The sequence below is a fragment of the Erythranthe guttata genome, chromosome 13, assembly GCF_056151865.1.
Source record: "Erythranthe guttata isolate IM_541 chromosome 13, IM_541, whole genome shotgun sequence".
Lineage (NCBI taxonomy): Eukaryota > Viridiplantae > Streptophyta > Magnoliopsida > Lamiales > Phrymaceae > Erythranthe > Erythranthe guttata.
The window spans coordinates 14608006-14621915 of record NC_142545.1 but is presented as its reverse complement, the minus strand read 5'-3'; the positions used below and the strand labels follow the sequence as shown (position 1 = coordinate 14621915).

At 35.4% G+C, this 13910-nt stretch overlaps 4 protein-coding genes across 5 annotated transcripts; 2 read left to right on the top strand and 2 right to left on the bottom strand.

The window, feature by feature from the left end:
• Nucleotides 1–35: 35 nt before the first annotated feature.
• On the bottom strand, nucleotides 36–4243 carry LOC105968930 (tobamovirus multiplication protein 1). 2 transcript variants are annotated; one of them, XM_088811533.1, is made up of 13 exons: nucleotides 3565–4243; nucleotides 2449–2499; nucleotides 2120–2153; nucleotides 1936–2022; nucleotides 1791–1842; nucleotides 1526–1694; nucleotides 1320–1415; nucleotides 1129–1189; nucleotides 966–1030; nucleotides 811–885; nucleotides 632–707; nucleotides 366–532; nucleotides 36–235 (listed from the first exon to the last, which is right to left on the bottom strand). In XM_088811533.1, exons 1-13 carry the CDS (start codon nucleotides 3670–3672, stop codon nucleotides 212–214), a joined length of 1065 nt encoding a protein of 354 aa, XP_088667659.1. In that variant the 5' UTR covers nucleotides 3673–4243; the 3' UTR covers nucleotides 36–211. The 2 variants fall into 2 exon arrangements, with proteins under 2 accessions (XP_088667659.1, XP_088667660.1); XM_088811534.1 differs by lacking the exon at nucleotides 3565–4243 and adding an exon at nucleotides 2693–2715.
• A 1327-nt stretch (nucleotides 4244–5570) lies between these two features.
• Nucleotides 5571–6912, top strand: AGL29 (AGAMOUS-like 29). Its single transcript, XM_012993039.2, has 2 exons — nucleotides 5571–6332; nucleotides 6691–6912. The coding sequence occupies exons 1-2, from the start codon at nucleotides 5640–5642 to the stop codon at nucleotides 6910–6912; spliced, it is 915 nt and encodes a 304-aa protein (XP_012848493.2). The 5' UTR covers nucleotides 5571–5639.
• A 2140-nt stretch (nucleotides 6913–9052) lies between these two features.
• On the top strand, nucleotides 9053–9645 carry LOC148765987 (uncharacterized). Its single transcript, XM_088811694.1, has one exon. The coding sequence runs from the start codon at nucleotides 9114–9116 to the stop codon at nucleotides 9375–9377; it is 264 nt and encodes an 87-aa protein (XP_088667820.1). The 5' UTR covers nucleotides 9053–9113; the 3' UTR covers nucleotides 9378–9645.
• Nucleotides 9646–10569: 924 nt separating this feature from the next.
• LOC105962452 (cation/H(+) antiporter 15) lies at nucleotides 10570–13894 on the bottom strand. The gene is made up of 3 exons (XM_088811693.1): nucleotides 13385–13894; nucleotides 12294–13271; nucleotides 10570–11953 (listed from the first exon to the last, which is right to left on the bottom strand). Exons 1-3 carry the CDS (start codon nucleotides 13607–13609, stop codon nucleotides 10664–10666), a joined length of 2493 nt encoding a protein of 830 aa, XP_088667819.1. The 5' UTR covers nucleotides 13610–13894; the 3' UTR covers nucleotides 10570–10663.
• Between the last annotated feature and the right edge of the window lie 16 nt (nucleotides 13895–13910).

Below are 13910 nucleotides of genomic sequence, written 5' to 3'. Positions count from 1 at the left end.
AAATTCGAATTTTGAATAACTATAACAGAGAATAATTTACAACAAATCAACAGCTGCCATATATTGACTAACTTTGGAAATATTTCAAAACAAGTTTCAAGTAATGCTGCTATATGTACAAATAAAGGCAGACAGAGGCAGTCTTGCGGCTGCTCTCTCTCTCTCTCTCTCTCTCTCTCTCTCTCTCTCTCTCATGGAAGATGATATCAGATCAGATGGGGCTTGCTCTTGAAACCTGGGCACAATTTTTGTTTGTCAGCAAGTATGAATCAACTGTGACACTTTTCGAATATGCAATTCTAACAAAATAAAATATTTCAAAAACAAATAAAATCGAGATTAGAGAGACGAAGAAGCAATAGAACCTGATTCTGCACGCTAGTTGCAGCGGTCCATCGCTGCGGATGAGTCGCTACTGGAACATCACTCATGAAGGTTATAGTTCTAGATTCTTCTTGTCTGTTGCTCTTCACAACTGGAGGTGGTAATTCTCTCATCACAAACAATACAAAGGCTGAAGGCACTGACGTACCTGGAACAACAATTCGTCGAAACACATTCGAATCGAAAGACAAATTATTTCCAAGTATTAATGATTAAATAAAATAATTAATAAATTAATAAGAACTACCTATGAAATAATACACAACCAGTAGAAGGGAGGTGTAGACACCATTTATCTGCTGTTCATGCCAGTGATAAAACAACTGCAGTGTGAAGATCGTTATTATCGTTAAAAAAACTTTAAACATTAATAAATAAATAATCGAAGCAATCATGTAATAAAATTAGCAAGCAAGACGAGCTTACGGGTATGTTTGTAGTTATTGCAACCAAAGCACTTGATGTAAAACTAACAACAGAGACAATGGCCAAACCAGCAACCTGTAGTACAATTCATTTTAGTTATTTTACATTGTTTTTTTAATAACTAATTACGTAAAGAGTCGAAGATAAAATTATACCTTTCGCATTTCAGATGAAACCTGCTCCGATCTCACTTTTCTCATTTTCAAGAACAATACGAGTCCTGAATACCAAACATAATAGATGAAAACAAATTAGGATAACAAGTTACAACTAAATTGAGAAGCAAAAATTTAAAGAGGTTTTTCGTAGATGACTCACCATAGCATGCCAAGGCTCCTCCCAGAATAAGAACAACTACGGCTATGAAATCTACGTATACCTGAAAGATAGTTACAAACCACTTAGTTATGTATATATATATATATATATATATATATATATATATATATATATATATATATATAATTTTATAATGGAATAAATAACATGTGCCATTAAAAAGTACATACCTGAGCAACGACTGCAGAATCGAGAGGACTCTTTCTTGTACCAATCCACATCAGCATGGAAGATGCCATCATTATTCCAAATACTAAAATAGAAACCTGGTGAAACATTTAGTTATCCAATTAAGATTAAAAAAAATGAAAATAAGGCACATAATATAATAATTCCGGGATTAAGTAGACTGTCACGCCGGCGAAATAAACGTTACCAGAATCACAATTTTTTGACGGCTGCCTACACTGATTGACCGAAATGTGCAACATCTTCGGCAACTATAGGACTTAGAATCGGTTCTATTCATCTTTTCCAGCAGTGCTTCTTGTGGGCTCCACCCTTCCTCTTCATCATCGTCGTGTGAGTGATGACAAAGGTCAACCCTGCAAAATTAATTATTTATTAATTTATTTAATAAAGCATACACGTAGAAATATAAGTCTTGATTTGTAAAATTAAAAAAAAAAAAAAAAAGTTACCAGAAGGACAAGAGTAGAAGAAATGCTGCAACAAACAGAATTTTGGGGAAGGCTGCATAAGTAGCAAAATATCTCTGTCAAACATATGATCGTGGGCACGGAATATTTTTATGCACACAATAAACATGCAGTAAATTTTACGTACCCATGGCAATAAAACCACAGGAATGTGACCAGCAACTCCAACCCTTACAAGCAGCAACTAGAGTTAACACAAAATAAAGGAAATAACCTGCGGACGGAAATTTCAATTAATTCAATGAGATTATCCAAAGCCGAAACTGAGAAGCTTTTCGACAACGTTATATGGAAGCTAGTAATATGCTCACCCAGATTGGAGGATCCGATCATTAGATGGAAGACCTGAAAGCGAAAGAAAACATTTTTTTATCAGATAACATCCAAATAAAATAAAATAAATACCAGACAATAGAGCCAATACAATATTTTATCGTTTCTAATATCAATTAACTGAAAGGAATCACGTAAAAGCTAGTGTCTGTTTTTAAAGAGGCCTTTATTATCCCACTTAATGCAATAAATTAATTTTTTTGGCCAAAAAAAAAGAGAAAAAAAGCTAGTGTTCGTTTTATTGCATCGATTTTGACCAAACAGTTACATATCAGTCGAGGCAAGGAACAAGTGCGAAAATGTTTACCTTTTGACGCGTCCATCCAAGCTGTGAATTCCTTGAATGAATTCTGATCAACTGGTGAAATGAGAATGAAAGAGGCAGTTAAGGAAAAAAAACACCTAATAAACATTTCTACGTCATTCTACATATCACATCCTATATATTACAGAACATATATACGCATCAAATTTACATACTAATCAAGAACATAAGCAACAACAAAACATATTAAGCAACTGGCCAAAATTACGGAACAAAAATATCAGACTTTGAAGTGTTTCGTAATGATTACACCAGCAACTTCACAAGGAACTAGATACAAGTTTTTGCAACTCAGTCGTAGATGATGGATATACTATTTGAATTAATTTGCAAGTGTAATTGGCGGCGTAAAGTTTCCTTACATAACTCCACATTTTCGCACATAGAAGAATGTATATTTACCAAAATAAAAAAAAAAAAAAAAAATCGGACTGTGGTCAAGAATCACGTGAGAGGCAACACCAAATTAGTAGCCCTGGAAATCACATTTAAGAACAGCCACAGCATTATTTTCGTGGTATTTTGACACCTAATGCCACGTGTGAAAACACCTAATGTACTTTGACAGCTGTAACAACAATCCTTGAGCTATTTTGGCATCTATCTCATTGCAAAACCACCGAAAAAAGATAAGCTTTAGCGAGAATCTTCACCAATAAAACTTATCGGATACAATGGCTTCCAAAACTCATCCATGAAACTTATCATATGTCGCCACACATTTCAATGTTTTACTCTTTGATAGAATTTCAAGGACAGCATAAAACTCAAGAGAACGAAACGGTAGGAAAGAATCAGTAATTAAATTATCTTCAAAAACTGAATTATAGTAAATCCTATTCAAATTTTGGAACATAAGAATATTTATAGTTCCGACACAACCACGAACTTTTTGCAGCAGCCCATTCTTCGTTATTAGGGGGTTGTGATTTGTCATTTGTGAATGAGCCTCGGTTACACTTGCGCATAATGCGATTAGAATTGCTCAATGTTTTCGCCCAATTTGCCATTCATTATGACCAAATTAAGCCCTAAATTCATAATCACAGCATCTAAACATAAAGAAAATACTGAAATTGAGAAATGAAGAAAGAATACCTGATAGAAAGCAAGAAATGCAATCACACAATCAACAAAAGCCAGACTCACATTCACTCCCACCACCGAATCCGGATAGCACCTCTTCCCCTCTCTTACTTCCAACATTTTTTTCTCTCTCTCTCTCTATATCTCTCTCTCTCTCTCTCTATCTCTCTCTCTTTCTTTTACACCATTCAACACACACATACACACACACGGAGTGTGTGTTCGTATCGAATCGGTATTCCCAAGGGTCAATGCAAGACTGGATTTTGTAGAGTGATTCTATGCTTCTATGCGTACAGCTGTATTCCGACTGTGTGTGTGTGTGTTTAATTGCAAACGTAATTGTTTATCCTCGTTGAGAACTAAGTAATTAGGAAAGAAGGAATGGCGATGCCGCAAAAAGTATCTACAAGGATAGCCTCTCTCTCTCTCTCTCTCTCTCTCTCTCTCTCTCTCTCTCTCTCTCTTCTTTCTCTCTCTTGTCAGAACTTTCTATGGTAACTTGATAGTTTCGAAAGTACTCGACAGATCTGCTTGTGGATTCCCCCACACCCTCTCCACCCTTTTCCTTTTATACAGTTTCTCTCTCTCTCTCTCTCAAACATCAAAATCAATTTGCCTCTCGCTCTCTGTATGTGTGTGTAATGTGTATCTATCTACACCTGTTTTTGAGATTGTCAGCCGTAGAATTAATTTTATTTATTTATTGTGTTTACTATTTAGACTTTTTATTTTAATTGTATTTAGAATTGACCAAAACAATGAGTCGTCTCGCAAAATGTTATAATATTTCAGACACGTATCAATGTCGATTTAACATTTTAGGCTTCCTAATATAAAATTTAAAATTTTATTTTACTATTGTAATAAAAATTTGTTGTAATAGTAAATCCACATAACAACATTGTAAATTATAAATGCTATGATGCTAACATAACATGTATTCATAATTGCAATTATACAAATAATTTTAATCTTTTTGAATAGTGAAAAATATATTAATGTATTTTTCTAAATATACTTTTCCACTAAAAATTCTGAAACTCATTTTTTAGTTTTTGAATTCAGTAAAGAAAATGACATGGAAGAGATCCAATGACTCTCTATGTTTTTTTTAAATTAAGAAAATTGTTCGTATATACGGAGATTACACTAAATTTGATACTACAATGGGGAACATGTAAAAATATTCATAATCGATAAAATAGATATAATTACATAACTATGAGGGGATTTTTCTTAATTTGACAATTTATCTAAGTATTTAAGTGCATCAATGATGTATCTCTATATAATCATTTTTTTTCTTTTGTCCAAGCTATTAGTGAAACAGCTGCAATAAAATTGTCTTTTATTCCAATTATTAATAATAATAATAATAATAATAATAATAATAATAATAATAATAATAATAATAATAATAATAATAATAATAATAATAATAATAATAATAATAATAATAATAATAATAATAATAATAATAATAATAATAATAATAATAATAATAATAATAATAATAATAATAATAATAATAATAATAATAATAATAATAATAATAATAATAATAATAATAATAATAATAATAATAATAATAATAATAATAATAATAATAATAATAATAATAATAATAATAATAATAATAATAATAATAATAATAATAATAATAATAATAATAATAATATGCTTTACTTTTTTCTGTATGTGCTACTATTTTATTTTCATCACCCAAACCGCAATACATATAATATTGATACACATATACAGGAGAGAGAGAAAAAATTAATTTTCATGTTTGATCGATCGAGAGAAAAACTGTATAAAAGGAAAGAGTGTGAGAGGGTGCCTGGGAAATCCGCCAAATCTTTAGAGAGAGAAGGAGGTAGAGAGAGAAGATTACCTTGTAGATACTTATAATTAATGCTGCACCACCATTATTTCTTTCCTTCCTTAAATAAAAATAAAAATTAAAACACATGAGATTATTCCTTATATAAAGAAGAAGAAGAAGAATTAGAAGAGAAGAAGAAGAAGAAGAAGAAACAAAAACTATATTAAAAAAAAATAATAATAATTCTCTGCAGGCAGCCATGGTAAACAAAACAGTAGTAGTAAGTAATATCAAGAAAAAGAAAACAATGGGGAGAAGGAAGATTGAGATTAAAAAAATCGAGAAGAAAAGCAGCCTGCAAGTAACATTCACCAAACGCAGGATGGGGCTTTTCCGTAAAGCCAGCGAACTCAGCATTCTCTGCGGTGCCGAAATCGCCATCCTCGTCCAATCTCCTGCTGACAAGATTTTCTCATACGGCCACCCTTCCGTTGAGGCCTTGGTCAACCGCTTGCTCCACCACAACGGCGGCGGCGGCGGCGGCGCGTTTCCCTCACACGAGTTGGTCGCGAGTAGTAGTAGTAGTACTACCAGATCGTACTCGCTCCAGCGTCAGATTGTCCCTTGGCAGGAAGACGGCAGAATTAAGTACGAGGAAGCTTTAAGGAAATTGGAATTCGAAAAGCTATCGATACAGAAGCATGAGATCATGAGTACTAGTATGGATTTCTGGTGGGACAAATCGATTGATCAATTCACGGAACTGCACGAACTTGAGGAATTTGTCCAAGCACTCGAAGCTCTGAAAAATAATGTCTCGTGCAAATTGGAGGAGATGGCCAAACACAAACTGCAGCCCGATTTCGCTTCTTGCTCTAACAACTTCTTCGATCATCATAATTACCATGGTGGTGTATTTCCACTCCCGGCGAATGATCATCAAGATTTTTATGTAAGTAATTTACCATGACTTATATGATTATGTTTTAGGGTTTCAATTTTAGGGTTTCAATTTAAGAGTTTTTTAATTAGGGTTTATGAACAGCTTCAAATTTGTCTGTTTTTTCAATTTTAGGGTTTTTTTAATTAGGGTTTATGAACAACTTCAAAATTTTGACAAGTAATTGAAACTATAATGACATGTTCCATCAATAAATTCAGACATTAACATGAACTGATTCTTTTAATGATATTCATTAAAAGTACAATATTCAATTTATTATCTCTTGCAGCATTAATTCTTGGAAATTAATTTCAATTATATATAATTATTTATAATTGATCTTTTTTTTTTCTACATGATTTCGCAGGGGGGCAAGAGCGAATTCGAAATCTTGAAAGTGAAGGGTAGTGCTGCTGAAGATGTTATTTGTAATAATGCACAGATGGAGAAAGGCAGTATTAATATTATTGGTGGTTCGTGTTTGTCGTCAGATTATAACGTGACCAATAATCGAAGTGATGATGACGATGATGCTATGATAAATTACGATGATTTATTTGCTGATCAAGATCCAACCCTAGACTTTTGATACATCTCTGATCATTCTTGCTTTGATCATTCTTGCTTGTTTCGTGATTTTTAATGAGATATACGAACATGCCGTATAAATTATATAGTATAGGCTAACTATGTTTTTTTTTTTTTTGGTTGTCTTATGAGCCAGTGAAATCATGTGGTCACATGGTATATAATATATATCACATACTTTTTCTGAATATTATTGAGTTCATGCAGCTTGTTCTCCAGTTAATTACTGTTTAATTATATAAACTGAATGTATATATATTGAATTAATTATATATAAAGTTGCAATCCATGTTAATTCTAGTGTTACGTATACATACAGAACAGGTCATTTATGAATTTGGAACAAGATCATTTCTTTGTTCCATGTTCTTTATTAAACTCAGGCCTAAAAAAGTTATACTATACTACCAAAAAAAAAAAAAAAAAAAACAGCAGAAAAATATAGAGGAATATACAAAATTTAAAAAGAATTAGTCCTAATGGATAATTAAGTAGTTGGCCTACCGTACGTGCCATTGTAAATATACTTAAGATGGGTGTAACATTTTAATTTATCTTAAGACATGGAGCTCAGGAGCTGTAGGAGAGACAATAACTAAATGCTTCCTTCTTAATTAATGCTAAAAGCAACACACACACACATATATATATATATATATATATATATATATATATATATATATATATATATATATATATATATATATATATATATATATATATATATATACATACCCGACAATTAATTAATTAATTAAAGTCGTTCCAACTAAGATTTTATTTAAAAAATTGGTATATATTAAGCTGGCTATGATGGTGTAACACACATTGTAGACCAATTAATTAATTAAGTAAATATATTTGAAAGATTAAAGACAGATGGGACTTAAGAAAAAGTTAGTTAAATGGCAAAATGTGTCTTGTGGGGGCATTAATTATTTTTGCTGTCTACCAAATTTTATGAACAATTTCATTTGTTCTAATTGCTGGCATAAATTGTGACATAAAACCAGTGTAATATATATATATATATATATATATATATATATATATATGTGTGTGTGTGTGTGTGTGTGTGATGAATTTCCATGCAAGCATGATTATTCTTGAGTAGGACGTGTGGCTGAATAAGTTATGTACGTTGAGTTCTCCAGCTTTTGTGGAATAATATATTTATTCAAAAGTAACGCGAATTCCTACAATTTTTTTATCTCAATATATATTCATTTGTTACTTTTGAGGCATTTATATATATTCTCTTTGATTTGATTTTATTATCCCCAAAATAAAGCTACAATCTGAAATGAATATTTGAAAGTGCTTTCAGTAGTAAAAGTGATTCTGCCCACCCAGCTATTCAACTTCAACCTTCATTATGTGTTCCAATTTTTATATCTCATGATTGGGTGAGTGAAAGCTTTGGCTTTTAGCCTTTTCCTAAAACAAAAAAAAGTTGAAAAAAAAAAATATATATATATATATATATATATATATATATATATATATATATATATATATATATATATATATATATATATATATATATATATATATATATATATATAATTATATATGAAAATTAAAAAAAAAAAAAAGTTTCTTAGTGGAGATTTAGCTTTCTTTACTTAATTTGTCGATTTTGCTTGGATTCTGTTAACATATTTTTATCCCTAAATCCCATTGTATAGTTATATATTAATAATTGCAAATCTTGTGTTTCCATGAATAGAAGTTCAAAGTAATTAATCGATTTTTGTTTTCCTTTTATTTATATTCAAAGCATATTGATTAGTAGTTATATTAATTGCAAATCTTGTATTTCCATCCGTAGAATTCCAAAGTAATCATATGACTTAATTACTTTAGCTAATTGTTAATTGGTTGGCAGTAGTAAATAAACACCCTGGATATAGCACTATATTTCCTTTTTCCTTTTCCGTTTTTTATTTATTTTTATTTTTATTTTTTATATTCCCCCAACAAAGGCACGACATCAACCCACGAAAACGCGGACCGTTGATTCCACCCCCCACTTATCGGGGGCCCATAAAAACCCTAGTGTGAATTTCCAATTTTACCCCCGTCCACAAACCCTTTTATTCCTCCTCTTTCTATTTATATTTCCCAGATGATTAATACCTTCACAAATCACAACACAGAACACACACAAAAAAGGAAACCGAACTCGAAGAAAAGGGGATCATGGTGGAGAAGAAGGCTTCTAGTTCTAGTTCGAGCTCGAGTTTCTCGTTCTTCTTCCGGCGATTAAACATGAAGGGGAGCGGCTCCGGCGGCGCGTGGCCGTGGAAGTTGAAGAGCACCGCCGGATTGCGGTGGAAGAAGCGGTTCAACTTGCACCTCTGGTTCGTCGACGGTTTCCTCTTCAAGATCGTCTCGATTTTCGAGGCAGTTTTTCTGGTCTCTACGCTCTGTTTCTTCTTCCTCTGCTGCGGATGCCACTTCTGAATTTATTTTTTTTCTCTAGGTGTTGAATTGTGTGTTCCTTTTTCACTTCGGGGGGATTTTTTACTGACAGAAGAAACAGAGTGATTTTCTGCTGCTTTTTTTTTTAAAATTTTTTTTTCTTCTTCCATATATAAAATTAGTTTAATTAGACTTTGATGTCATCGCTGTTTATTTCATCTTGTTCACCAAAATTGTTTTCACTTTTATTTTATTTTTTTAATGTATATTTTTCCTAATTATCTAATGTGATTTTGGACTTGATTATTAATTATGGAGTTTTTAATTTGAATAGATCCAAGTTGAGGACACAGAATAATTTAAGTGAAGAAAATAATAAACCAGGGGAAAGAACGAAATTACCAAGTGGAATGATCTGATTTTAGTAACTGACAACTATTGATTAAGTTAACGCTGTAGTCAATACTGTATTAAAATAAAATAAAGTGTCTTATGTAAAATATATTTAATTATTTACTACTACTTCCTCAAGTAATCTATGGAATTGATGCGTCAATTTTAAATATATTCTTATATTTAAAATTTGATAATATATTTAGTGTTCGTTGTTGGAATAAATGAGTATCAAAATAATAAAATTAAAATCAAATTTTTATTTGTTAGATCCATTTTAATGTTTTTTCACTACTGGAGTTGTTGTTGTTCTAAGGTGGGAATCATGAAAATACTTATTAATATTGGAATTTGGGAATAATTGAGGGAATAATCGATATAAGATGGGTTTTCTAAAAAGTGTATTTACATATAATTGAAACCCAATATAAAGGTTGGCAAATATTTCATGATGAAAACAAGAGGCGTTGTGATGAATGAAATTTGGTGTTCAACGGTCGAATGTTATTTAATTAGTATTAATTGATAGAGCTGTTGGGGTTAACGAATAACAACGTAATAATGGGCCATATATGTGTGGGAAATAGCCAATAGTTTGTATTGTATTTTTCAATTAATTAAGGTTGCCTTCATAACCAAGAGAAAGAAAAATATATGTTACCCGGTCCCCTTTGGACTTTAAATAATGCAATTAAAATATTTGTTGCATTTGGTGCATTAATTGATTACCTGTTCCTTTTGATTTTTGGTGAATTTTCTTCTTCTTTTGTTTTTTCTTTGTGAATAATTGGTGAATTTTATATTATGCCAAAAAAGAAAAAAAAAAACATTGAGCAGATTGTTTTAAAAAAAAAATGCATCAACAAATCTTTTTATAGCATATACTGTTTAACTTGTTTCAGGTAGAGCAGCAAAGCCAAAGCATGCACTGCAACTCAATTGTCATTATCCCACTTCCTGAAACTGCCAAAAGACTCAAACCCTTCACTCTCACTTATCGAAGGCCTCATCACAATCTCATCCGCGTAATTCACCGAGCTCGTAGACCTAATCGACCCCTCCCTCATCTTGTTCGCCTTCGTGTACTGCTGCACTATCAGCACCGAAAACGATGACTCGAACTGTGACGTCACCAAAAGGTCACCGATGGGCCCTAGCTCGGGGCAGTCGCACCAGTCGTCCAATCCCGACGTGAGCGGAGACACCATCCCTCTCCCCCTCCCCACCATGTAAAGATCGTGGTTGTGCTCGTCCATCGATTTTATAGCCTTCACCGCTTCCTCCTCGTCGTTCAGCACCAACTCGTAGTAGCTTATCGACTTACTATTAATCGTCGCTATCTTGAACTTGCTGAGGTAGTCGTCATCCAGAAGCTTCTCTCTCTCTAGATCGATTTGGAGGCACACGTGGTTGCCGTCGTTCTGGTCAACATTGTTGACCTCCACCGCGTCGGAGCTCGGTATGAATCTCATCACGGTCAAGCGGACGTCGCTCGCATCCTCTGCCATCCGCCACGCATACGCCAGTGCCTCCCGGTCGTCGGGCCCACCAAAGAACAGCATGGCGATGTTTCTCGCGTGGTCGTGCGACTCTGCAGACCCTCTGTCGATAAGTATACCTACTGAGCAAGGTGCGTTGGCCAATACGCCCTCGTTCACGCTCCTTATCGAAGGGTTGATATCCTCCATTTCTCCGTCTATGGTTTGTTGCTTGTGGAAGGGGATAATTATGAGTGCCGACCTCTTCTCCTTGGCTACAGTGCATATGTCCTCGTCCATGGTAGTGTAGGCACACCTGGCGGTGAGTGCCTGCGTGTAGACACCTTCCGACCGAAGCTCGTAGTTGTCGAAGGCGGTGATGATCTGGTCAGCCTGGGCCTCGATGTGGCTGGGGTTGCGTGGGCCCGCCTTGCGGGCGTTGTGGACCACCATCATGGTGGAGGCCCGGCCCACGAGCTCGACTAGCTGGAGGGCGAAGACGCTGATGGGGGACCGCTGGCTGGAGTTGGATGTACGGAGGAGGTTGATTATGGTGGGAACGTTTCGGGTGTTGTAGATGCATGCTAGGACTCGGAACTCTTCGTCCGATTTCGCCTTTTGCACCGTTCGGCGCTTGTAGGGGATGGTGTTTTGGATGGGGCGGAACCAGATTGCTGCTGGGGTGACGATCATTGTCATTACGAGGACTGCCACCACCATTATTGAGTATGTTTGTGTGTTGAGTGCCTGTCAATAAATGTGAGTTGCTCATTTATCATATCGGTGTTGGAAAAAATACACAATATCTTGGAATGAATCATCTCCAAAAGAAATGGAGAAATTGGAATGAAAAATTCCGGAACGGGATCGGCAGAATTCGTGACATGACATCATTTTCCGGATACCGCCAATTCCGATTTCGGAACAAGTTTTTTCATCCCAATCATATCTTTTTAATCCGAGAGTGTTGGATCCGATCTGACATACCCGATTTATGTCACACACACACACACACACACACACACACACACACACACACATATATAAAGACATATAGACATGTTCATATTCCTGATATTTGTTTTACCTTTTGTAGCTGGCCAGCTTCTAGAATGATCAACACCATGACACTCTTGGCATTGCTCAACAACCCTACGGGGACCGCCTCAGACACCGTAAGATCCGAGAACAAGGTTACAGCAAGAGCGCTAAGCACCTTAACCGAGCAAGCCAAAACTATAACCAACCCCACAACAACCCAACTAGTGTCGTTCGAGATAACATCAATATTTGTCCTAAGCCCACAAACCACAAAGTAAACAGGCATCAATATCCCTATCACAAAGTCCTCCAGCTTGTCCACCATGGTCGCCTCTAGCACCTCGTTCGGTATCACAAGCCCGAATATGAACGCACCTATCATTGGGTGGGTCCCACACAAATCCGTGACGACCCCACCGAGCGCCATCCCTGTCAGGATCGAGCATATGTAGAACTCGCTGTACCCCTGACCTTCCGGAGTCTTCCGGATGATCCAGCTCAGCGCTGGCCGCACGTAGTACACGCACACGAGTGTGAACGCTATTGTGCAGATTATCGCCCACTGAATGTCCGATTTGGAACTTGTTACTGCGAAAGCGAGCGCCAAGAAACCCCACGCTGACAGGTCGTTAATGAGGGCGGCGGCGACAGCTGTCTTTCCGATCTCGGTGTGGAGGATTTGCTGCTTGTCTAGGATTTTGGTTAGGACCGAAAAGCCTGTGACTGTAAGAGAAGCGCCCCAGAAAAGGAAGCCCAGTTTCTCGTCCTCTTTGGGGCCGAAGATGAAGTATAGGCCAGAGCCTAGAGAGAATGGGATTATGGTTCCTGCTATGGATACTTTCATGGCTTTTGGCCCTGTGCGAAGGATTGATTTTACGTCCATTTTTAGACCGACTAGGAATGCGTAGTATGATATTGACAGATGTGCCATTGGCTCCAACATTTTAAAGGAGTAATTTGGGAATATTAGTTTTCTGTATGATGTAATTCTCCCCAATACAGATGGTCCAAGGAGTATACCACCCTGCAAGAACAAATCAAATATCATCTGAAATCGAATTTCGCCATTTTTTCATTGTTTTTTTTTGTTCTTTTCAAGAAACCTAAAATTATTATGCATGCAATGGAGAAACTTACGATAATTTCTGCAACGAAAGGTGGCTGGTTGAAGGGTTTAAGGGCGAAAACGAGAAGATGAATGACGCTCATGGAGAAAGTAAGCTGGATGAGGAAGAGAGAAATGAGGGGGGTCAAAGGGTCTGGTCCTTCCCAAAGCCCGTTGAACCTGTAAATTGTTTCCGCGTAGCACATTATGGTTTTGTTGAGGTCGGCAATATATTCTGTCGTTGGTAGTACCGCCATTGCTGCCGCCTCATGTACCTCCGCCTCAGTCTTCTCTTCTTCCTCAACCTGCCCAGGGGTGGAAACCTCCCTGGCTTCTTTCGATCAGAGGAAACAAGTTTTCTTTTTCTTTTTTTTTTTCTTTTTCTACTTTTTTTTTGAAGGGGAATGAATAGATGGTGAATATGGGAGAAAATAGGAAAACTGGTTATTCTTTGTGTGACCATGATTTGACCATGTCATTGCTTCTATTTGATGGTTTCCCATTTTATGTGGGGGATATTATAAGTATATGTAAATTCACCACCCCCCACCCCCACCC

What these genes read in the sequence shown, in the direction of transcription:
- LOC105962452 (XM_088811693.1), bottom strand. Translation starts at nt 13,609, where the DNA reads ATGGCGGTACTACCAACGACAGAATATATTGCCGACCTCAACAAAACC. An exon ending in CTTTCGTTGCAGAAATTATC is followed by an intron (nt 13,272 to 13,384) that starts GTAAGTTTCTCC and finishes TTGTTCTTGCAG; the next exon opens with GGTGGTATACTCCTTGGACC. An exon ending in AAGCTGGCCAGCTACAAAAG is followed by an intron (nt 11,954 to 12,293) that starts GTAAAACAAATA and finishes ATTTATTGACAG; the next exon opens with GCACTCAACACACAAACATA.
- LOC148765987 (XM_088811694.1), top strand. Translation starts at nt 9,114, where the DNA reads ATGGTGGAGAAGAAGGCTTCTAGTTCTAGTTCGAGCTCGAGTTTCTCG.
- LOC105968930 (XM_088811533.1), bottom strand. Translation starts at nt 3,672, where the DNA reads ATGTTGGAAGTAAGAGAGGGGAAGAGGTGCTATCCGGATTCGGTGGTG. An exon ending in ATTCTGCAGTCGTTGCTCAG is followed by an intron (nt 1,190 to 1,319) that starts GTATGTACTTTT and finishes ACTATCTTTCAG; the next exon opens with GTATACGTAGATTTCATAGC. An exon ending in TTTCATCTGAAATGCGAAAG is followed by an intron (nt 886 to 965) that starts GTATAATTTTAT and finishes ATTGTACTACAG; the next exon opens with GTTGCTGGTTTGGCCATTGT.
- AGL29 (XM_012993039.2), top strand. Translation starts at nt 5,640, where the DNA reads ATGGTAAACAAAACAGTAGTAGTAAGTAATATCAAGAAAAAGAAAACA. An exon ending in ATGATCATCAAGATTTTTAT is followed by an intron (nt 6,333 to 6,690) that starts GTAAGTAATTTA and finishes ATGATTTCGCAG; the next exon opens with GGGGGCAAGAGCGAATTCGA.